We start from the raw sequence: 23,306 nt of genomic DNA on the forward strand, positions 1-23,306 counted from the left end.
CCCACAGGTTCTTCAAAAGACAAGAAGCTTATTTCCTTGGGAATACATAAATCATGGTTTTTATTTGGATATGTTTGTTCTGAACATGTGGAACAATCACTCATATCTGAAAAGGAAAATACGTGGCTTAATCTCACAAACATGCCTTTAATCTCAAGAGCAGCGGATTATACAATTTGAATTTATAGCCCTGTTGTGATTAAATATCACGTAATCTCCCTCCTATTTCTAAACACATTATTGCTTACCCTTCTGGTCTGAAATCTTCCCTTCTGGACAGGGGATGCAATCATAGCAACAAAATGGCTCCCCTTCTTTTGCTTTCTTGCTTGAACCAGGTCTGCACTGCTCACTGCATAGAGAAATAGGCCTTGCCTAATCCATGAAGGAAAAAACAGAATATAGATCTTGGAGTCATCACGGGGATGGCTAATTTTAAATTATCTTATTTCAAACTGAACCTTTAGTCACCACATGAAAGTGGTGATGCAGGCTGACCGTGTCCAGAATGCACTCATTGTGAGGAAGGAACCATGTTCCCTTTCTCAAAGTGAGACACTGAGGGCTGTTTTCATAAACAGAAGGCTGGTCATTTATATTAGCTGCATTGCAGGAAATAATCATTTATGGCTCCCCTGTATCCAGCAGCTAAAACAATGATCTAATTGTGCCTTACGATAGTGGCAGTGCCACAGTCAAGGAGTGTGGTCATGTCCATTTTGTTCCATTTGAATTATTTAACTCCTGTCTCATTGCCAATATTCAATATTCAATCAATTATAGGAATAAATATTTTTAAAGAAACATGCTATTGTGATGGTATGGTGTCAGGATTCTGTCAGTGGCTCCTGAATGGTTACCCGGGAAAGTATAAAGACAAGGAAAGGTTTCTTACAGTCCTTTTTTATTTCAGACTTTACAGAGAGAGGCTATAGAACCCTGCCTCTTGAATAATGGCGTTGTTCCAAGTGAATCTCCACACTCACTTTTTCTCTTTCCAACTTCTCCATCCATCAACATAATCACCTCCTCTACAGGTACTCCTAAGTGCCCTCAGTCTTTGAGCTCCTTGCTCTCATACTTTTAAGGCTCACCAGGTTCTGAGAGATGGAGGGTCTGATATGATTCTAATGACAAGGTGTCAGCCAAGTGTTGGTCCAGCTCTCCCATGATTTCCCAACTTTCCCCCCTCATCTGTCTCTGAGCTGTGACCTCCCTCAAATGCCTGTTGTAAATACAGTATATGCCATCTACCTCTTCTTCCTCCCTAGAAGAGCCAGGATGGGGAGATGGATTCCACCATTCCTCCTTTGCCCATTACCTGACACTGTAGCCTCCCCTCATCAGTCAAAGTACCCAGAATACTGAGGTTACTGGATCAGCGAATTACAAAGTATTAAGGGCTGTTTTGTTACAGGCAAGCAGGAAATAAAGTTTTCCACTTGTTGAGAGGGAATAGGAGTCCTGACTGGTGATGCTAGCTAGATTGTTCACTTCCCTGACTCTCACTCAGCAGACTTCAAGCAGCTGACAGAAATCATTGCATAAAGAAAATGCTTAAAAGTGACATATAGCTTGGTCCTATGAAGGGAATTTGATATTTTGGGTAATATTCAATGGTGCAGTATTCTGAGCATACTCACTGAAATTAGTGTGCGTGTTTGCAATCCCATGTGCATGATACCCGAGGCCAGGTGCGGGGTATCAATGGAGAGAACATCAAATTTAAGTGGTGCAAACTAGTAGGCATGCAATGCTACTTGTTTGATAATTTTAGCATAGTCTCCCTAATTATTAATAAAATGTTCCTTAGATGGGGTCAATGCTCCATAACTTTCCACTCCCCTTCTGAGAAGTGCACTCCAAGATCTGCCTCCCATGCCATTTTCAATTCTCACCCGACCTCCATCATAAAATCAACCATCATATTATAAGTTTCTGAGGCAATGACCTTTGTGTCCCTGGTGTCTTTCATATATATCTGCCCAAAGATTTGTGGCTGATTTAATATATTTCTCAATAATTATCTTCTATGAAGATTAACAAAGCTGGAACTCCGTTAAATCACCTTATTCTCTGCTCTGAGTTAATGCATCTAAACTTCTCTTGGGGAGTGACTGGCTTCATTCAAGCTGATCCTGAATTCTCTATAAGCTCAGATAACGAAACACATAAAGGTAAGAAAAGGTAAAAGAACCTTGTGCATGTTTGTGTGTGAGAGAATGTTCTTTTGATTTCTTTTTTTGTATAAACAGATTCAGGATTTTTTATTTAAGGTTATGTTTTTCTTCACAGCACCACTTTCCATATTTTAACCTTTAAGCCACAAAGTGAAATATGGTTGGCCATACAAACATTAAGGGAAAACCCCCTTAAACCCATTGTACTCAGCACAGAGACTGATATACCTGTGGAATTTTGTAGATATCCAAGACTGTTGCTGCATGAAGAGAGGTTAGGGGGTCAAGTCCCCCAATGACGGCTATCAAATCATTCTGAGTGTCACATTTGTAGTTCGGGACGAATCTGTCTGGGCTGGATGTAAGGAGCAGTGTGGCATGATAAGTCCCCCTTGCAATGAAATAGCTGTCAAAGATGTGGAAGCCCAAGGTTGTATTGGATAAGATCTGAGGGTTGCCATTGATCTCCTTTACTGCAAATGCCAAGGCAAGGATGTGCTGGTAATTCTTAGGCACTACGCTGGAATGAGAATTGCAATATGCATCAGAAAGATAACCTACATTGTGTAAATTATAATTACTGATTTTTCACCAATGCAGTAGTAGTAGTAGTAATAATATTTGCCCATCTGTCTGGGTTGCCCCTTGCACTCTGGTGGCTTATCCTTTGCCAATTACCAATTTGATGCAGAAGGTACCGTAGTTTCAAATTACTCATGACCCAGAAAATTTTCACATAATAATCAGAGGCGTTCTGTTAAAGGTACAACAACATAGCTTTACTCAATGTGATACAAAGTCTACGTCTGGCCTCAAATAAGCTTTTAAACCTACAGTCACACATCTGGGAATAAGTCTTATTTTACTCAATTTCACTGTTGGATTGTGCTGTAAACCATTATTTGAAATGTAGCGCACAAGGGCAGGAGATAGTATTATTACATTCAAGTCCATATTTGCAAATTGTTTTTCTAAAGTTGTGGTTATGGATTGTATTTTTTAAAAAATAATAATAATATTGCAACCCACCTTTGGACCTTATGATGAAGTACAGGTAAGAAATAAAATTGATGATGATGATGATGATGAAACCATTTTATAGACTCATTTTATAGACACAAAGCTGAAACTTTGCATATTGCTTTTCTAAAGTTTAAAGCACCATCCCTGTATTGGCTAAAATCCACCCTAAATGCTTGACATCTTTACCAGAAGTGAGAATGGATTTAGGTCTGATACTCATTTCTGGCCAAAAGAAAGTTCAATAAAATTGTTTGACTTCAAAATAAAACAAAAAAATTCCTTCCAGTAGCACCTTAAAGACCAACTAAGTTAGTTCTTGGTATGAGCTTTCGTGTGCATGCACACTTCTTCAGATACACTGAAACAGAAGTTGCCAGATCCTTCTATATAGTGAGAAGGTGGGGAGGTGAAGAAGTGTGCATGCACACGAAAGCTCATACCAAGAACTAACTTAGTTGGTTTTTAAGGTGCTACTGGAAGGAATTTTTTTGTTTTGACTATGGCAGACCAACACGGCTACCTATCTGTAATTAAAAATAAAAGTAATTGGTATCAAAACCGTAATTTAATTTGCATATTTATCTTTAAACCCGATATTCTTACATCCACTTTTTGTATAAGGATAAACAGCTCCTTTGACCAACTCTTTTGGAGCCTGAAACAGCACAAACAAAGACATTGGAAAATTACATTCATCATTTTCAGTATTGCCTTTCTAAAGTCGAAGCTACAAGCCTTGCTTTTCTATGGATTAAAATAAAATTAAATGTAATAGCTTAGCATTTTTGAAAATAGAAATTGAACAGGTTGTATTCATAACTATAATTTTACGTTGGACATTCATTTTTTCAACCCAATATTCTTTTCACATAAGATATGTTTAAAGGGAAATTACAATGTTTAGGTTTTGGTAGCCAACCATTCTGGGCCATTAATCAACACTTCACTTAATGATGGAAGTATCAGTGGTCAATAACCAAAACAATAAATTGTGTAGTGGGTGGGTGGGTTGGGGGAGCGGAGAGGACATGAATATGAGAACAATATGTATTCTTATCATATCACACTTGCAAAAAAACTTGCAAAGAATGCAAATATGTATTCTTATCATATCACACTTGCAAAAACTCATATTGACTGTTTGAATCCCCCCCCCCCAATGTGGAGTCCATTCATTTAATACGTTCGGGGACCTATGCAACATCCCCACCATCCATCCATTTTTCTAAGATTATGGAGCACTGATGGGTGATGTCTCTATAATCCTGCATTCAGACAATGCATTCATCTGATTTATGTATCCTCCAAAAATTTTTCAACTGCTTGTCCTTCTATGGGCTGGGCAATTGAGAAATTACCTGTTTAGCTCTATTCTTTTTTGAAAGTAAAAAAAAAATACAAAAGGAAATAAGACACAGTAAGGCACAGGTGTAAGGTTTAAGCTATAGGGTGGACTATTCAAATGAACAAAGAAGGGATTCCCTTACATAAACTCTTCAGGCAGTACCTGTGGGGGTTCTTCAGTAAAGGTTAAGGCATTGGAGATGATGTAGCCGTGAGAAGCTATGCCACCAAGGATGACGTCTCCTGACTCGTGATACTTGTGAAGTGGAGGGTGTGGATCATGGACATGACACTTCACAATGTGAGCTTTGCATGTCGTGTGAGGTGGCAGTACAAGAAGCATCACCAGAAATATCAGCATCCTGAGTGCAATGACAAATCTTCACTTTACACTATCTCCATTGTCAACTCCCTTCTTAGAGTGTCTATAGCTTCAAAGGCTATAGCTTCAGTCAGTCTGTAAAGAGGCATGCTGCCCTGAATAATAAATATTGCTGGTGGAAAGCAGTAGTTCTAAACTCTCATTGTTATATTTAGTAAATGTCATCTTTCAATTTCTTTCTTATTCAAATTCCACAGGGAGTTTGAGAGGCAGAAGAATTAATTACTGTCATTTTTTTGATGTCAGGTTTTCACTGTGGAATAGCCGAAGGGAGCTAGTTTGTCACATCTGAACATATCTCCCCTAATGAGTTGAGTATTGAAATGAGAGTAAATAATCAGATGTACAACACCATGTTTTGGAGTTAGAAAACACATAGTCAGAGACGAAATATAGCTTTCAGAGTCTGAGCACGCTGAGAGCCAAGGAGAGGAGATAAGCCTGGAATGTGAAAAGGGGGAAAGGGCAGCCAAGCTGCAGTAGCAAACTAATCTCTGAGTACAAAGAGCAGGAGGGGGGGAAGTCCAAGGGGGAAAACACAAACTGTCAGTTCAAATTCGGGCTCAGAAGCAGGGGCACCAGAAATAGCCTGTCCAAAAACGCGTAGGCTCGCGAGAATATGCGAGAAGCGGGAAAAAGAAAGAAAACGAAAGCGGGGGTTTCGTTGCTGGGGGAGGAAGAGGCGGAGCTCAGACATGCCAACAGCAAACTTGGGAGAAGACACTGAGGACTGAGCTCCGCAGTGATTTACGTGTTTAAGCAATAAATCTGAGATAACTACTTCCGGAGTTGTCTTGCTTCTGTGGGAGAGACCCAAGCCATTACACACATGAACATGTCTTAGCAGGACCACACTGAATATTCATACTGAACTTCATTAACTCATTCTAGGAGATATCAAATGTCCTCTCATTGATTACAAATGGGGACAAACCATTGGTGGGAGGAATCATCAGTCAGGGTGGGGTGTAGGGAAGCTTCACTTACCTATAACAAATACATGTCTATCCTCCAATCAGCAACTCAGTTGCCTTCAAAAACCCAACTGCTGAGTCCTTTGAAACTAGACTCAAATGCTTCTGGGAAAGACATTTCCTTAGTATGTTACTTGGGCTGTGTCCATGCTACATAGAATAAGAAGCTTATATGCTGCGGAATACAGAAATAGTGTTTTGTTTTGTTTTGTTTTGTCTTGTTGTTGTTTTTAAAAAAATGTGAATAAGTTTAGTTTGAACTTGCAGGACCTTCAATCAGCAACTGGAAAATGTCTGGCTTGATCTCACAAACATGACATTAATCTTCATAGCAACCAACCCCTTTCTTCTCATAGAAATATTAGTTGCAGTATGGTGATTGTGGAGATTTCTAGGGCTGCACATCAAAGTCAGCAGAAGACTGAACACAATCAGACCTATTCAGGGGAATCTGAGCTTCCCAAGAGTCCCATGAAGATAGCTCCTTATTTCCCTTGGGTGGGTCACACAGAGTGATCTGGCACTATCAGTGTACTGTGTGTTGAATGGGAAGTCTACAATGGTATGTCCCCTGCAGGGAACACAGTAGTGAAGAAGTTCCGAGCAGGATTGAATCCACTACTCACAGCAGGGCAGATTATTGTAAAGCAGTACCCTGCAGGATTCAATCCTCTTGCTCTTGGCTTGGAGAGGGGAAGAAAACATAAATTCTCTTTACACCTCATGAGTTTTAAATTAGAGTTTTGAAAGGACTATTGGTTGATTATATTTCCATCCTGCATGTTTCCCCAACTGAGCCCCAATTAAACCTTAGCTCTGCATTATCACAGCTGTTGGTAATTAAGTAGGTGCTGTGTTGACCTTGGACTACTAGTATCCACAAGAAAGTATTCAAGAAAAATTAAAATCACTGTATTTTAAAGATCTTTTCCATGAATTTATATTTCAGTATTTCATACCACATTTGTGGTACTACTCTAAGGCAGTGGTTTTCAACCAGTGTGCCATGGCACCTTGGGGTACCTTGAATGATGGTCAGGGAGGGTTCCCTCCCTTCTTTGATGCCCTCATGCATCTGCCTCCCAATGGCTTGTGTGGCTGTTTGTTGCTGCAGCCCTGGCTACAAGCTCCTCAGGCGAATGGTGCCTCTGGGGCTGGCCAGGAGGTGCTGTTTGCCTAGAGCTGGGGCGGCCTTGGAGTAGACAAGCAAATGGGTGAGGGATCCCAGCCAGCCAGTCTGCTAGCCCTTGCTGTTGGGAAGGAACAGACAAGTGGGAGACTGGGCAGGCATGCACCACACTGGCCTTTCTTGTGTTTGCTGTGTGAAAGGTCTACCTGGCAATTGAAGGGGAGCCCTTCCACCATTCAGGCTCAGTGGCATCTGCTGTTGTCACTGCTGCCTCCCAAGGTGAGTAAGCTGCTGTCCTCATGTTCACCTTTGACCAGTCTCTGTCGGGCCACTAAGGCTGGGGGCATCTTCTTCCCAGGCCCCTGTGGGGTGTTAGGAGGAGTCACCTCTCTTGGGGGGTGGCTCATGGACCAGGGGTAGTTGCAGCTGCTCCCTGAAGGACTCTCAAGGAGAGATGAGGAGCCTGAGGGAACACTCCACAAGGGAGGTTGTTCAGAACTGGGTGGTGGCCTGCCAGCTCTGCAGCTTTTGAGGCTTAGAGCCACGGAAAGAATGTAGTTGATCATGGAAGCCATGGACTCAAAAAGATTGAAAACCTCTCATCTAAGGTGTCTTATTTTAAAAAGAAACAATTAAGCAATACATTACATTACAGTTAACCAATGTAGTACATAAAGTAGTTTCAAATTACTCATGCCATGGCACATTATTCAGCTTATGATCAAAAACATTCTGTTAAGGTGTATCAATATAGAATCCCTCAATACTGTACAAAGTCTGGCCTTCAAGAAGGTGGCAATCCCTTAGTCACTCAGTTGGGAGTAAGCCTTATTGAACTCAATGGCAGTTGGAGTGTGCTTTAAGTTATTACATAAATATTTGAAATGCAGCACATCATACCAGAATATTTAATTAGGAGATTAAAGTCCAAACTTTATATATTACTTTTCCAAAGGCCAAATTTTGCATATTGCTTTTCTAAAGTTGAAAGCACCATCCCTGTATTGGCCAAAAGAAAGGTCAACAAAAATGCTAGATATACGGTATTTCGTAGAGGGGTGAATGGATTTAGCACAGATACCCATTTTGGGCCAAAAGAAAATTCAACAAAATTGCTTGACCTAAAAAAAGAAAAGCGAGAAATTGATATCAATTTAAAACTGAGATTCTGAGGGTTTCCATTGATCTCTTTCATGGCAAATGCCAAAGCCATGATGTGATGGTAATTATTAACTATTACATTAGAACAAGAGTTGCATTCCACATCAGACACATTTCCCATGTTTTGTAAAATAATCACCAATGCATCATTTTTATTTTTATATATTGCAGTATTGCCATTTTTTTCATAACTCTTAGCCTAAATTGCCCTAAGCAGAAAGGAAGTATATTTGTACTTAATAATAGGTACAGATTGATTATATTCTCCGCAGCCAAAGATGGAGAAGCTCTATACAGTCAGCAAAAACAAGACCTGGAGCTGACTGTGGCTCAGATCATCAGCTTCTTATAGCAAAATTCAAGCTTAAACTGAAGAAAGTAGGAAAAACCACTAGGCCGGTAAGATACAATCTAAATCAAATCCCTTATGAATACACAGTGGAAGTGAGGAACAGGTTTAAGGATTTAGATTTGCTGGACAGAGTGCCTGAAGAACTATGGATGGAGGCTCGCAACATTATACAGGAGGCAGCAACAAAAACCATCCCAATGAAAAAGAAATGCAAGAAAGCAAAGTGGCTGTCCAACGAGGCCTTACAAATAGTGGGGGAGAGAAGGCAAGCAAAATGTGAGGGAGATAGTGAAAGATACAGGAAATTGAATGCAGATTTCCAAAAAAATAGCAAGGAGAGACAAGAAGGCCTTCTTAAATGAGCAATGCAAAGAAATAGAGGAAAACAACAGAATGGGACGGACCAGAGAGCTGTTCAAGAAAATTGGAGATATGAAAGGAACATTTTGTACAAAGATTACCATAATAAAGGGCAAAAGTGGTAAGGACCTAACAGAAGCACAAGACATCAAGAAGAGGTGACAAGAATACACAGAGGAATTATACCAGAAAGATATGGATGTCTCATACACCCCAGGTAGTGTGGTTGCTGACCTTGAGCCAGACATCCTGGAGAGTGAAGTCAAATAGGCCTTAGAAAGCACTGCAAATAACAAGGCCAGTGGAAGTGATGGTATTCCAGCTGAACTATTTAAAATTTTAAAAGATGATGCTGTTAAGGTGCTACACTCAATATGCCAGCAAGTTTGGAAAACTCAGCATTGGCCAGAGGATTGGAGAAGATCAGTCTACATCCCAATCCCAAAGAAGGGCAGTGCCAAAGAATGCTCCAACTACCGCAAGGTTATGCTTAAAATTCTTCCAAGAAGGCTCAAGCAGTATGTGGACCGAGAACTTCCAGAAGTGCAAGCTGGATTTAGAAGAGGCAGAGGAACCAGAGACCAAATTGCAAACATGCGCTGGATTATGGAGAAAGTGAGAGAGTTCCTGAAAGACATCTACTTCTGCTTCATTGACTATGCAAAAGCCTTTGACTGTGTCGACCACAGCAAACTATGGCAAGTTCTTAAAGAAATGGGAGTGCCTGATCACCTCATCTGTCTCCTGAGAAATCTGTATGTGGGACAAGAAGCTACAGTTAGAACTGGATATGGAACAACTGAGTGGTTCAAAATTGGGAAAGGAGTACGGCAAGGCTGTATATTGTCTCCCTACTTATTTAACTTATATGCAGAATTCATCATGCGAAAGGCTGGCCTGGATGAATCCCAAGCCGGAATTAAGATTGCCGGAAGAAATATCAACAACCTCAGATATGCAGATGACACAACCTTGATGGCAGAAAGTGAGGAGGAATTAAAGAACCTTTTATTGAGGGTGAAAGAGGAGAGCGCAAAATATGGTCCCATCACCTCCTGGCAAATAGAAGGGGAAGAAATGGGGGCAATGAGAGATTTTACTTTCTTGGGCTCCATGATCACTGCAGATGGTGACAGCAGCCACGAAATTAAAAGATGCCTGCTTCTTGGGAGAAAAGCAATGACAAACCTAGACAGCATCTTAAAAAGTAGAGACATCACCTTGCCAACAAAGGTATGTATAGTAAAAGCTATGGTTTTCCCAGTAGTGATGTTTGGAAGTGAAAGCTGGACCATAAAGAAGGCTGATCGCCAAAGAATTGATGCTTTTGAATTATGGTGCTGGAGGAGACTCTTGAGGGTCCCGTGGACTGCTAGAAGATCAAACCTATCCATTCTTAAGGAAATCAGCCCTGAGTGTTCACTGGAAGGACAGATTGTGAAGCTGAGGCTCCAAGACTTTGGCCACCTCATGAGAAGAGAAGACTCCTTGGAAAAGACCCTGATGCTGGGAAAGACGGAGGGCACAAGGAGAAGGGGATGACAGAGGACGAGATGGTTGGACAGTGTTCTGGAAGCTACAAACGTGAGTTTGACCAAACTGCGGGAGGCAGTGGAAGACAGGAGTGCCTGGCGTGCTCTGGTCCATGGGGTCACGAAGAGTCGGACACGACTAAACGACTAAACAACAATAGGTACTGTGCTTCTCTGTAAGTTAGGGTGTATGGGCTGATAAGGGAGTGGTAAGACCTCTGGTGGGGAACAGGTCATGCTGCTTCAGGGATAGTTTGTCCACCTTTGGCTCCCACCCTGCCCTCAGTTCTCATTTGTGGCTCCTAGAAGCTGTCACCATGCCATCGTGACCACATCCCAGGAAATCTCTTTGCAGCTAAACCAGGTGATTGTAGTCGATGGGTCTCAAACTCTCAGCAGCTTCCCACTGAGATGATACTGAAATTGGAGATTAGCTGTTAAATTATTTACCATGTGTGCAAAACTACAACACTCACCTGCATAGATAGCAACTGCCTAGTGGGAATAAGGCATCTTTAGCATATCTACCTAGGCCCACAAAGTCATGGTGCTCATAGTGTTCATGCTCTAGAGAACAGGGAACCTCCTCCCTGGTCCTGGCACACCTTCCTCATACCTTTATTTCCCTGAAGCTTTCTTCAACAGCCAAACCCCAAAGCCACCATTATGAGGATGCAGATATTAGACTATTTACAAAAAGTAGGTAAATCCCTTACATAAGTTCTTCAAACAATGTTGGTGGAGGTTCTTCAGTGAAGGATAATTGTTTGGAGATTATGAAGATCTGAGAAGCTAGGCCACCAAGGATGAGGTCTCCTGACTGGTGATACTTGTGAAGTGGAGGGTGTGGATCATGGACATGACACTTCACAATGTGAGTCTTGCATGTCATTTCAGGAAGCAGTGCCAGCAGCAACACCACAAATGCTACCATCCTGAGTGTGCGTTTCCACTGACACCTCCCTCAATGTATTGTCTATAGTTTCAAAGGCAGGCACTGAATACTTGTCAGTCTGAAATAAACCTTAAACCTGAGGAATAAATTTTGTTAGTCCTGAGCCATATTTTGAACATGGCACTTATATAAAATACTTCACTGTCTCCACCACTAAAAATTGTAGGTGGTTTTGCATGTGGCAGAATTAATTACAGTCTACTTTATAATAACAAAGGAAAATAATTGCAAAGTCAAGGTTGGAGTTTCCCCTGCGGAATTGCAGAAGCTTTCAAAAAATTATGTTTGTCACACCTGGACATGAATTTTCCTTTGCTTCATTTTCTGCCTAGCAATTTTGATCTGATGTGCAGCTCAAAGCTTAGCTTTCCATTAATTTTTTGCCCTTCCTCAATGGTCCAATTGAGTTTTGGTCTTTATTTATTTCTCTCTTTTTTACTTTACAAAGTTGTTATTGTACTTCACCAGACCTTAACCTATTAAATTTGTAAGAATGGATTCCAAATATAATTGAGTTTGTCCATGGCAAGTCTGTGTTTATATGCAAGTTGTTCACATGTTTTGAGTTTGTAAAAGTCTTCCATCCAATTGTAGAAGGGAGCTGCATTTTTATTTTTCCAATTCATCAGTATCAGTCTTTTGCTGTGGTAAGAGCATGGAGAGTCAACTCATATTGTCCTTTTGTAAGGTTTCATATGCTGGGTATATAATTCAAAAGGATATTTTGCCCTGTAAATGTAAGGTTGTTCCGTACGGTTCTGTTGATAGTTTCAGTTACCTTCTGCCAAAAATCTCTCAGTATAGGACAATGAAAAAACATATGTTTTAGAGAAGCATTATCCCTATTGCATCTTCAACAGTTAGATACCCTAGATAGCCCTTTTTTAGACAAACATAATGGGGTCCAGTATATTCTAAATGTTATTTTTTTGTTGTATGAGCCTCAGTTTAAGGTCCTGAGGTGCCCTTGTTATAGCACTTAAAACAGTTTCCCACTGTGTGGTCGAAATAGAGATCTCTAATTCTTTATTCCATTCCTCCCTCAATACCTGTATATCAAACTGGTTTGATAGTAACAAAGATTTATATATGTTGATGGTTGGGTATTATTGTTGCACAAGAATTAATCAGCTACTTCAATATCTTTGGGGTCTCTGAGGCTGTAGAAGCTGCTGATCCATAGAAGGTGGTTGGCAAGTGTTTTATCTGGAGATATTGGCAGTGAGCATTTGCGTGCCAAGACCCCACACCCCTCAATTGCCTATTGATTAATAACACAGAGATGTGAATATTTAGGTTAATAGGCTAAAACAGGCCACAACTTTATTGGTTACAGATGGGAGTGGTTTGGCTTAGGGTGAAGCCAGGCAGTGTCTTGACTCTCACCTGTCTGCAGGGAGTCCAGCTAAGGGTATGCTACCAATAGGGGGAGCCCTATGACTTACACCAAATAGGGACACCACAAGGGAACCCTGTTGTGGTCATAGCATGGCCGTAGCCCACGCCTGTGCTTAATACAAGATCCACACCCCTGGATCCTGTTAACAGATTGCCCTTATAGAGGTGGGGCAGGCGGAGGATACAACCTACCCTCCATTAAACAAAGGCTTACTCAATGCCTAACCTTACAAAGTTGTGGTAGGCGAAAACCAAATGGCAGCTGCTAATTCACTAAGTGGAAAAATTCCTTCTGGCCCCAACAATAAGGTGGCCCACATTTGTCCATAGCAAGAAACATGCAGATACTTAAATGCTTCAAAAACCTCTTTTTATTAGCTGTTCCCTCTTGTTCAGCTCAGGCCTCAACAAAAGAATGTAACATTTTGGGGAAAATATGCAACCCAACAGCCCTGCACTGGAGGCTAAAATAGAAAAACTCTCCACAGCAACCATGTATTTTCCCTTGGAGCTGAGATAGGCTGGAATAAATGACACCCAAACACTGCAGAAGACCAACATGCTGAAAGTGATGAACTTGGCTTCATTGAAACTGTCAGGTAACTTCCTGGCCAGGAAAGCTACAGTGAAACTGATAGTGGCCAGCAAGCCCATGTAGCCCAAGACACAATAAAACATAGGTACAGATCCTTCGTTACATTCTAGTACAATTTCTTCATTAAGTGATTTTGTGTCAATGTCTGGGAAAGGGGGAGTAGTAGCCAGCCACACAGTACAAATGGCTGCTTGAATAAAGGAGCAAGAGAAAACAATGGTGCTGGCCAACTTCTTCCCCACCCACTTCTGCATCCTTGATCCTGGTTTGTTGGCCATGAAAGCCAGAACCACAGTGATGGTTTTTGCCAGCACACAAGAAACAGCCACTGAGAAGATGATGCCAAAAGCAATCTGTCGAAGACACACCACCTTCTTAGGCTGTCCAATGAATAGCAAAACGCAAAGGAAGCAGAGTAGAAGGGAGGTGAGGAGAGTGTAGGTGAGGTCCCTGTTATTTGCTTTGACAATGGGAGTATTGTGGTGCTTCATAAATGTCCCTAGCACCAGAGCGGTGGTCAAAGCAAAGGAAAGAGTGCAACAGGCCAATCCTATCCCCAAAGGTTCTTCATAAGACAAGAAGATGACAATCTTGTGAAGACAGAAATCCTGTTCTTTGTTTGGATAGCTTTGCTCCATGCATTTGACGCAATCATTCATGTCTGAAATGAAAAGTTATTGACTTCCTCTCACAAAATCTGAACAGCACATATTGCTGAGGAAGGAAGGATGCAAGAATTGGGGGTGAAGTGAGGCACCCATGGGAGCAGCTACCTAATATTTTGTGGCAAACTCCCTCTCAGTATTGGCTCATGTAGACCAGTCTATCATTGCCCACTCCTCCCCTGGGAAAATACTGCTGAGTCATTCATTTCTTACCTTTCTGGTCTGAAATCTTCCCTTGAGGACATGGGATGCAGTCATAGCAGCAAAATGACTTCCCCTCCTTCACTTTCTTGCTAGAGCCAGGATTGCAGCTTTCACTGCACACAGAAATAGGCCTCACCTAAGTCATGAAGGATACAGTACAAGAAATATTTTGTGCTGAATCCATAAATCAAAAAGAACAAAGTGAGAATGAGGAGCTTGGAATCCTTATACTGGGGCCTTTTTTAATGTTACTATAGTGATGTTTCCACACATTTTTCTACACCGTCATATTGGTAATGGTTGACATGTTTCCTGTTTTCTTTTAAATTATCCACTGTTGTTATTTTTTCACAGCAAGGCAGAATTGATTGAAATTCCTCAGTCAATAATATCAAAAGGGCAGAACCTTTGGAATATAATTTAATATAGTATTTTATATATTTCTGTGGGGTTTTTTAACCTTCTCAATTAACACACTCTCTTTTCAAGCAGTCATTCATTGTCCACTAAAAATCATTTTACATATCATAACACAGTGTCAGTGCTCATTCAAACCTGGAAGTCAATCTAAATTCCATACAATTAGATTCTACCTGGTTAAACCAGGTATGCCATGTCACAGCATCTTCATTGATGGCGAATAGTTGGTCGGAAGAAACCTGGGGATCCACTGTCCCAACCTTCATCCCCTGAAAGGATTGGTTGGAGAAAATAATCCAGTTGATAATATCAAATCCAGCAACAAGCACCCCATTCTCGTCAAAAGAAATCATGTCCCCAGCACTGTTGTTAAACGAAATGCTTCTCAGAAAATGATGCAGCTAGAATGGAAAGAAAAGACAAGAGTTTAGAACATTCTTTAGTGGGATCTTTCAGACTAAATTCAATACCATCAGTTCAATGATGGCATGGGTGGGTTTTGAGTGGAGGAAGACAGATCAACAAAATTGCATCAGTCTCCACAGATTAAGGCAGAAAAAACTATTTTCCATTTCATGGTAAGAGGAAGGGAGATGTAAATGCCAAGATGAAAAAGGTTCTTTGGGGTCTTTCTTAACACACAGGATAAAATACAATGTTGGATAAAATATCAACCCATTACCTGCCACAAATCTTGAGTCTGAACTGTCCATCTTCCTCCATCCACCATTGCCCTCTTTTTAAGTCGAGATGAAGACACAGTTTGTAGAGTATGTGCCATGACATATACAGCATTATAGATACTGTAGCTGTGGCCAGACATGCTCATTTCAAAATAAGTGCCAGGAAGGCTCTCCAGCTTTTCATCCCCTGTGCAAATGTTTCCTTGCACCTCGTCAACAGTGGTATTTTGGAATATACAGTCAAAGGCCTGTTCCCAGAAGTGCCTGATAAAACCATCACCTTTTGTGCTGGAAGGGCTTCTGCTCTCAAGGAAAGTTTTAAATCCTGATAGATTATTGGAGTGAAATGTGAAGGACAGAGCACCATGCAGCATTTGTGTCTCCCAAGTCCTCTGATAGACAAATGAGACAAGCTCCATCTGGGCTGTCATTATCCATACTTTGCCTTTAGGTTTTTTAGACACATCTAGATTTGACAAATATGGCAACCATCTCAAAAAAACCAAAGTATAGGATTCTCCAGAAGCCACCAATACATTTGTTTGAGAGTCCATGATTTTATCATGTATTCTTGCCCCATCTTCCATCATGCTTCCCATTTCAGTGACGAAGGATAACATGGGTAATCTCTCTATGAAGGCAAAACAGATGCCTCTCTGGGAGAACACTGGAAGCACACTTTGCAGAAATCTTTCTCCACTGTCATTATCCATCACAATTATCCCAATCCATGTCCACCAGAAATGCAGAAGCAAAGAGAGAATCCCTTCATACTGAAGGGCTTCCTCAGGGACCAGCTGGTAGAACAAAAGGCCTGAGGCTTTGTCATGCCTCACTGGAGCTGGGCCATATATTAACTAAAGAGAGATATAGAATGGAGGGGTGTGTGATGATAATAGTAACAACAATATTGAGAAATATGAATGTCCAAAGATCAGCACATACACTATTCAAGCAGAAATTACAACAACCAGGCAAGCAAGTGAATGTTGTTATTTTCATGCTGCAAAGAGGGGCCTTATACTGATCAAATGGTGGCTAGCTTATGTCCACCTTGCAGAGGGAAGCTGGGGAGAACTGGCTGAGGGAACAACTGCACTGCAGAGTCCTTGTCTCACACCTTTAACCAAAAACTTGTTTTAAACACAATACAACACAATTGTCAATATAAATTAAGTTTGTTTGCTTATTGCCCATTCATTTCTTGGTTCTATTTAAGGTGCTCAAGCTAATATTTAAAGCCATAAATGTCTTAGACCCCAAATATTATAAAGACTGCCTCCTTCCCTACAGTCCCACTTGGGTATTAAGATTGGCTTTGTGGCCCATCTTGCTTGTTCTACCATCTCAAAAACCTGGGACTGGTGGCATGGGAAAGGACATTCTCTTTGGTAGCCCCTAAGTTGTGAGGTGCACCTGGCAAATTCAGTATGTAGTTTACACTGAGAGCTGAAGACACATCATTTTACCCTGGCTTTTGACACCTGATATCTGTATTTTCACGACCTCGCTTCTTCCCATTACATATCAGATAGGTGGCATCACTGTTATCTGTTTGGCACCTACTGGAAATTTTCCATTTTCAATCAGTCTTTTAAGTGGAGATGTTTATCCCCAGTAGCGTCGCGTGGGGGGTGCAGGGGGGGCCAGCCGCACCGGGCGCAACATCTGGGATTAGGGCAAATCCACAGGTTAGGGGGCACAAATCCACGGGTTAGGGGGCGCAAATCCACGGGTTAGGGGGCGCAAATTACTTGCCTTGCCCCGGGTGCTGACAACCCACGCTACGCCACTGTTTATCCCTATCTTTATCCATGTTGGGTTTTAAATTGTTTTTATGCATGTAATGATTTTAGTTTCCTTTTTATATGTTGAACTTGTATACATGATTTGATTGTTGAATATTTTTATTGTTAGATGGCTTTGAGATGTTTCATAGGAAAAGATTAATAAGTGGAAATAAATAAATAGATAGTAATAAACACAATACCTAAATAATGTATAAGTACTTTAAACAACACACATTTCTCACCACCTAGCCTTACCTGTATTCAAGTTACTCAAGTATGGAGCTTCTTGCTCAGTTCAATGAAAATCAGGATCTACATACTTTTGAAAATGGGTCACCTTCCTACATGTGGTCCAGTCTAAAATAAGAACTTCAACATACATATATGGCTCCCCTCCTATCCTGGCACAATAGTGTGTATAACAGATGGCAAAAAGGAGAATGAATTAAAACACTGAATTTCACTCATCCAAATTTAGCTAGATGCTGTAGATCTTCTGTTCTTCTGTTTAATCTGCACAAGTACCAGAAGAATATTTTCATGAATCTCAGCTCAGCCTTTTATGGATTCCCATTTATGAACAACCAAACACAAAACGAAGAAACCCTAATGGCTGTTTCTCCTGATCTGGACATGAAAGGTACAGAAAAGATCACGTCTACCTCATTACCTTCATTTTACACAATTATGTCAATAAACAATGAAATGGAATCTGGAAGGATAAAGCAGGTATGAAAGATGTTCAAAACTGCATGTTTCACACACACACACACACTACCTGTGGAATTTTATATTGATCCAAGATTGTAGCCACATGAAGAGAGACTGGAGAGTCCAACCCACCAATAACTGCTATCAGGTCATCCTGACTGTCACATTTGTAGTTGGGGAAAAATCTGTTTAGTGTAGATATCAGGAGCATTGTGGCATGATAGGTCCACTTTCCATTGAAATAGCTGTCATAGATGTGGAAGCCCAAGGTAACATTGGGTAAGAGGTGGAGGTTTTCATTGATCTCCTTGACTGCGAATGCCAAGGCTAGGATGTGTTGGTAATGCTTTGGCACTACACTAGAACAAGAATTACATTCTGTTAAGCTTCTAAAAAATACAACTATGTTACGTGTAAGCTTCTTTAAATATTGTTATATATTTTAGTATTTACACAACTTCTTTCTTCATGGCACACTCTTCCACTGTCTCCCAAGATGGCAGGTGTCAGTACAATACATTCCTTGATGTAATCTTTGGCATAACATTGTCTACACAAAGGTGAAGCTACCAGAGTGATAATCTTCAGGAAATGATATTGCCTATACCTATATGTGCAGAGATGACAGAACTAAACAGCATCAGTGTTCATCTTCAGAACTGTATGCTAGCCTTTATTGTACAGTTTTATGTTTTATAGCTGTAACCTACTTTGATGTATATTTTTATGGCACAGTGGTATATAAACATTTTAATAACTAAATAAAAAAAAATATTGGACAGCCTGACTTTTCTTCAAAATGACATTTTCTTGGTAATCACCTTCAAAATTTAAAGTGTTATATAAAAACATATAATCTAAACACAATAAGAGGTGCTATTTAGTATTTAAATGTAACAAATATTCATTTATTCCAGTTTTATTCTTACTCTAAATTAAATGCCTTTGGTACAGGGTGCCTTATGAAGATTTTCTGAACAAATCAGAGATGTAGAAAACAATGAAATAACACCAAACAAGGAGAAAATGAGCTTTTTGTTTGTTTGCTTGCTTATCATCAGGAATCAGATTTGAAGGAAGATAGTGGCGACTCTCAGGTGAACAATTTCTACATAATACTTTCTTAGTCACATCTGAAAAAAAGCAACTCTTCCTTGATATTTTGAAAGATGGCAATTAGGGTACCAAAATTATGAATGAATAAATAAAGATGAGAAAAGTAACACCTGCTGTATTTTTAAAGAAGGAGGGGAGCAGAAATTGGGCTTTAACCCGAGATTTTGCCATCTGTGAGATGAAATCAGAAACATTCATGAAGTATAGGGTGATCAATAACTTTTTATAATGATAGATATATAACCTTTAGCTGGGAATCATGAACAGGATGTTCCATAAGTGTAGCAGGTTAAGAAAAGCAGTTCTGAATCAGACCACAGGTCCATCTTTTCCAGTACCCTGTGCTCACAGGGGCCAGATTGATTCCTACTGTTCTATTGTGCTCACCTCCTACTTATGGTCTTCCAACTGAAATGGTAGTATAATTGGGAATTAGCTTTTAAATAATATACCAGGTATGCAAGACCATCAGATTCACCTGCATAGATAGCAGGAGACAGAGATAAAAGCTTCATTGGTTACAGGTGCCTGGTTGAAATAGGATACAAAACATCCCTAGCATATCTAATTAGGTCCACAGTGTGTGTGTGTGTGTGTTTGCTCTAGAAAACAAGGAGCTTCCTCCCTGCCCCTGGAACAACCTTCCTCAGACCTGAAGCTTTTTCCACAGTCCTAACCCATAAGTCATCATAATGAAATGCAGATCTAAGACTGATTTAAAAAATGAAAGGAAATTCCTTACATAAGTTCTTCAACCAATGCTGGTGGGGGTTCTTCAGTGAAGGATAATTCTTTGGAGACGATGAAGTTGTGAGTAGCTATGCCACCAAGAATGAGCTCCCCTGACTGGTGATACTTGTGAAGCGGGGGGTGTGGATCATGGATATGACACTTCACAATGTGAGCCTTGCATATGTGAGGAGGTTGTGCCAGCAGCAACATCACAAAGGTCTCCATCCTGACTGTAACGACAAACCTTCACTAGACTTGCTTTATTATGTTTCTACTGACAACTCCATCATTTCAATGGCTGATCTGAATACTCGTCTCTCTGCAATACACCATAAACCTCAAGAATAAATACTGTTATTCCTGAACAGGACTTTTTTTCAGCCAGAACTCACCATATGGGCGCTGTTGGCATTATAAAAGAACAAGGGAGGTGTTCAGGGTGAGTTCCAACACCTCTTTTTTAGAAAAATAGCAGTGGTCCCGAGACATATTTTTTAACATGGCACATAGATAACATCCTTTGCAGTCTCCAGCACTAATAATTGCAAGTGGTTTTACATGTGTCAGAGTTAATTACAGTCTACTTTACAATAACAAAGGAAAATAATTACAAAGTCAAGGTTGAAGTTTTCCCTGTGGAATTACAGAAGATTTCAGAAAATCATGTTTGTCACACCTGGGCAGAAGTTTTCCTTTGTTCAGTTTTCTGCCAAGGAATTCTGATCTTATGAGCAGCTCACAGGATAGTTTTCCATTAGGGTTTGTTTTTTGTTTACTTCCTGAATGGCCGAATGGATTTATCTGCCTTTTAAAAAACTTTTCAAAATACTTTAAAGAATGGGTATTTGGACACACACACACACACACACACACACACACATGTAAATGCTATTTTTGTCTATTTTCCTATCATTTTAATGCAGAAACCAGAGAGCACAGACCCATGGACTGTATGTCCATCCATAAAAAATGAAATGGGTCCCAGAAATATGGAACAATGATCTACATCAGCAAAAGAAAGTGTGTGTGTGTATATCTATCAATATCTATATCTATATCTATTTCACTTAGTTGGATAATGTGGTATACTATGTGCACCAGTAGGCAGCAAGAAGGCATGGACAAATATATTAGCAAGGAGGGTAGGGCAAAAATAACGGGAACATCAAAATGAGCTAGTTGAGAAAAAAGACAACAACACATGGTGTGAGATGAGACCTTACTGTGAGGGTAGGGGTGGAGGAGAAATTTTAATATTAGCCTACCTAATTTCCAGTTCTCAAAGCAATATGTGAACTGAAATTTTGTCATTCTTGGGTAATTTTCATGAAATATAGTTCTCCAACAAAATAACATTTGCAAATGTGCATATGGACCTGGTGTTTACCTCTATGGATGTTGGGGATCTGACACTAAGTAAAAGCGAAACGAAAGAAGTGCCATGGTCAGATCACTTCCTGGTGCAATTTGACTCCTCCGTGACCCTTCCCCTCTCCAGGGAGGTGGGACCGATTTGGATGGTCCACCCCCGCCACTTAATGGATCCAAATGGTTTCCAGAGAGTGGTAGGGGATGCTTTATCCCATGTTGATGGCCTTTCAGCTGATTCCCTGGTTGCCCACTGCAATGTGGATTTAACCAGGGCTATTGACTGTTTGGCTCCAAAGCGCCCTCTCCGATTGCATGGAGCCCGGACAGCCCCATGGTTTTCCAAGGATCTGAGGGCAATGAAACAATCACTGACATGGCTAGAGCACTGGTGGCAGATAACTCATTCTGAAGCTGACCGGACACAGGTTAGAGCTCAGTGTCGAGCCTACCAAGTGGCGGTAGTGACGGCGAAGAAGACTTTCCTCACCGCCTCTATTGCATCTGCAGAAAACAGCAGCAGGAAACTTTTTCAGGTGGTTCGCAATTTAGCGGAACTACCTGCTACATCGGGGCCCAGTACGGGCCTCATGATCTCCTGCAATGATTTTGCAAAGTTTTTTTGCAGATAAAGTCGCTCAGATTCGGGAAGAGGTAGACTCTACCGTGTTGAGCAGGGCCGAGGCGGGAGAGTGCTAGAGTCCTGTTTAGTCAAGTTGCGTGGGATCAATTCCAATCTGTTACCTCCGAGGATGTGGACAGGCATGCTTGGACGAGTGAAACCAACCACCTGTCTCCTTGATCCTTGCCCATCCTGGCTTATAAAAGCTAGCCAGGAAGTGCTGGGCGATGGGCTTCGCAAGGTGGTGAATGCTTCTCTCTGTGAGGGAGCCTTCCAAGACCCGTCAAAGAGGCGATTATCAAACTGCTTCTTAAAAAAACATCTTTAGCTGCTGTCAATATGGCCAACTATCGCCCAGTCTTAAATCTTCCATTCTTGGGCAAGGGGATTGAGCAAGTGGTTGCTGAACAACTCCAGGCACGCCTGGAAGAAGCGGATCATTTGGATCCCTTCCAGTCGGGATTCAGGCCTCATCATGGGACTGAAACTGCCTTGGTCGCACTGGTCGATGATCTCCGGCGAGCTAGGGACAAAGGTGAGAGCTGTTTCCTAGTTCTGCTGGATCTCTCAGCGGCTTTTGACACCATCGATCATAACATCCTTCTGGACCGTCTAGAGGGGTTGGGAGCTGGGGGCACTGTTTTACTCCTGGGCCGTGTTCAGAAAGTGGTGGTGGGGGATGAGTGTTCAGACCCCTGGGCTCTCACTTTTGGGGTGCCTCAGGGTTCTGTCCTCTCCCCCATGCTTTTCAACATCTACATGCAGCCGCTGGGAGAGATCATCAGGGGGTTTGGGCTGGGTGTTCATCAGTATGTGGATGATACCCAGCTCTACCTCTCTTTCAAATCGGAACCAGTGAAGGCGGTGAAGGTCCTGTGTGAGTGTCTGGAGGCGGTTAGAGGATGGATGGCGGCTAACAGATTGAGGTTGAATCCTGACAAGACAGAAGTACTGTTTTGGGGGGACAGGAGGTGGGTGGATGTGGGGGACTCCCTGGTCCTGAATGGGGTAACTGTGCCCCTGAAGGACCAGGTGCGCAGCCTGGGAGTCATTCTGGACTCACAGCTGTCCATGGAGGCACAGGTCAATTCTGCGTCCAGGGCAGCTGTTTATCAGTTCCACCTGGTACGCAGGCTGAGACCCTACCTGCCCTAGGACTGTCTCGCCAGAGTGGTACATGCTTTGGTTATCTCTTGCTTGGACTACTGCAATACACTCTAAGTGGGGCTACCTTTGAAGGTGACCTGGAAACTACAACTAATCTAGAATGCGGCAGCTGGACTGGTGACTGGGAGCAGCCGCCGAGAACACCGGTCTTGAAAGACCTACACTGGCTCCCACTACGTTCCTGAGCACAATTCAAAGTGTTGGTGTTGACCTTTAAAGCCCTAAACGGCCTCAGTCCACTATACCTCAAGAAGCATCTCCACCTCCACCGTTCTGCCCAGACACTGAGGTCCAACGCTGAGGGTCTTCTGGTGGTTCCCTCGCTGTGAGAAGCCAAGTTACAGGGAACCAGGCAGAGGGCCTTCTCGGTATTGGCACCTGCCCTGTGGAATGCCCTCCCACCAGATGTCAAAGTGAAGGAACAGGTTACCCAAACTTGATTG

The 23,306-nt window shown here is 41.6% G+C and overlaps 1 protein-coding gene across 1 annotated transcript; it reads right to left on the reverse strand.

Annotated features, from left to right (window-relative positions):
* Positions 1 to 13,147: 13,147 nt before the first annotated feature.
* LOC114582967 (vomeronasal type-2 receptor 26-like) lies at positions 13,148 to 19,931 on the reverse strand. The gene is made up of 5 exons (XM_028704314.2): positions 19,717 to 19,931; positions 17,926 to 18,217; positions 14,848 to 15,075; positions 14,264 to 14,390; positions 13,148 to 14,046 (listed from the first exon to the last, which is right to left on the reverse strand). The coding sequence occupies exons 1-5, from the start codon at positions 19,929 to 19,931 to the stop codon at positions 13,148 to 13,150; spliced, it is 1,761 nt and encodes a 586-aa protein (XP_028560147.2).
* Positions 19,932 to 23,306: the final 3,375 nt, after the last annotated feature.

Source organism: Podarcis muralis, chromosome 13, assembly GCF_964188315.1.
Source record: "Podarcis muralis chromosome 13, rPodMur119.hap1.1, whole genome shotgun sequence".
In the NCBI taxonomy this organism is placed as follows: domain Eukaryota; kingdom Metazoa; phylum Chordata; class Lepidosauria; order Squamata; family Lacertidae; genus Podarcis; species Podarcis muralis.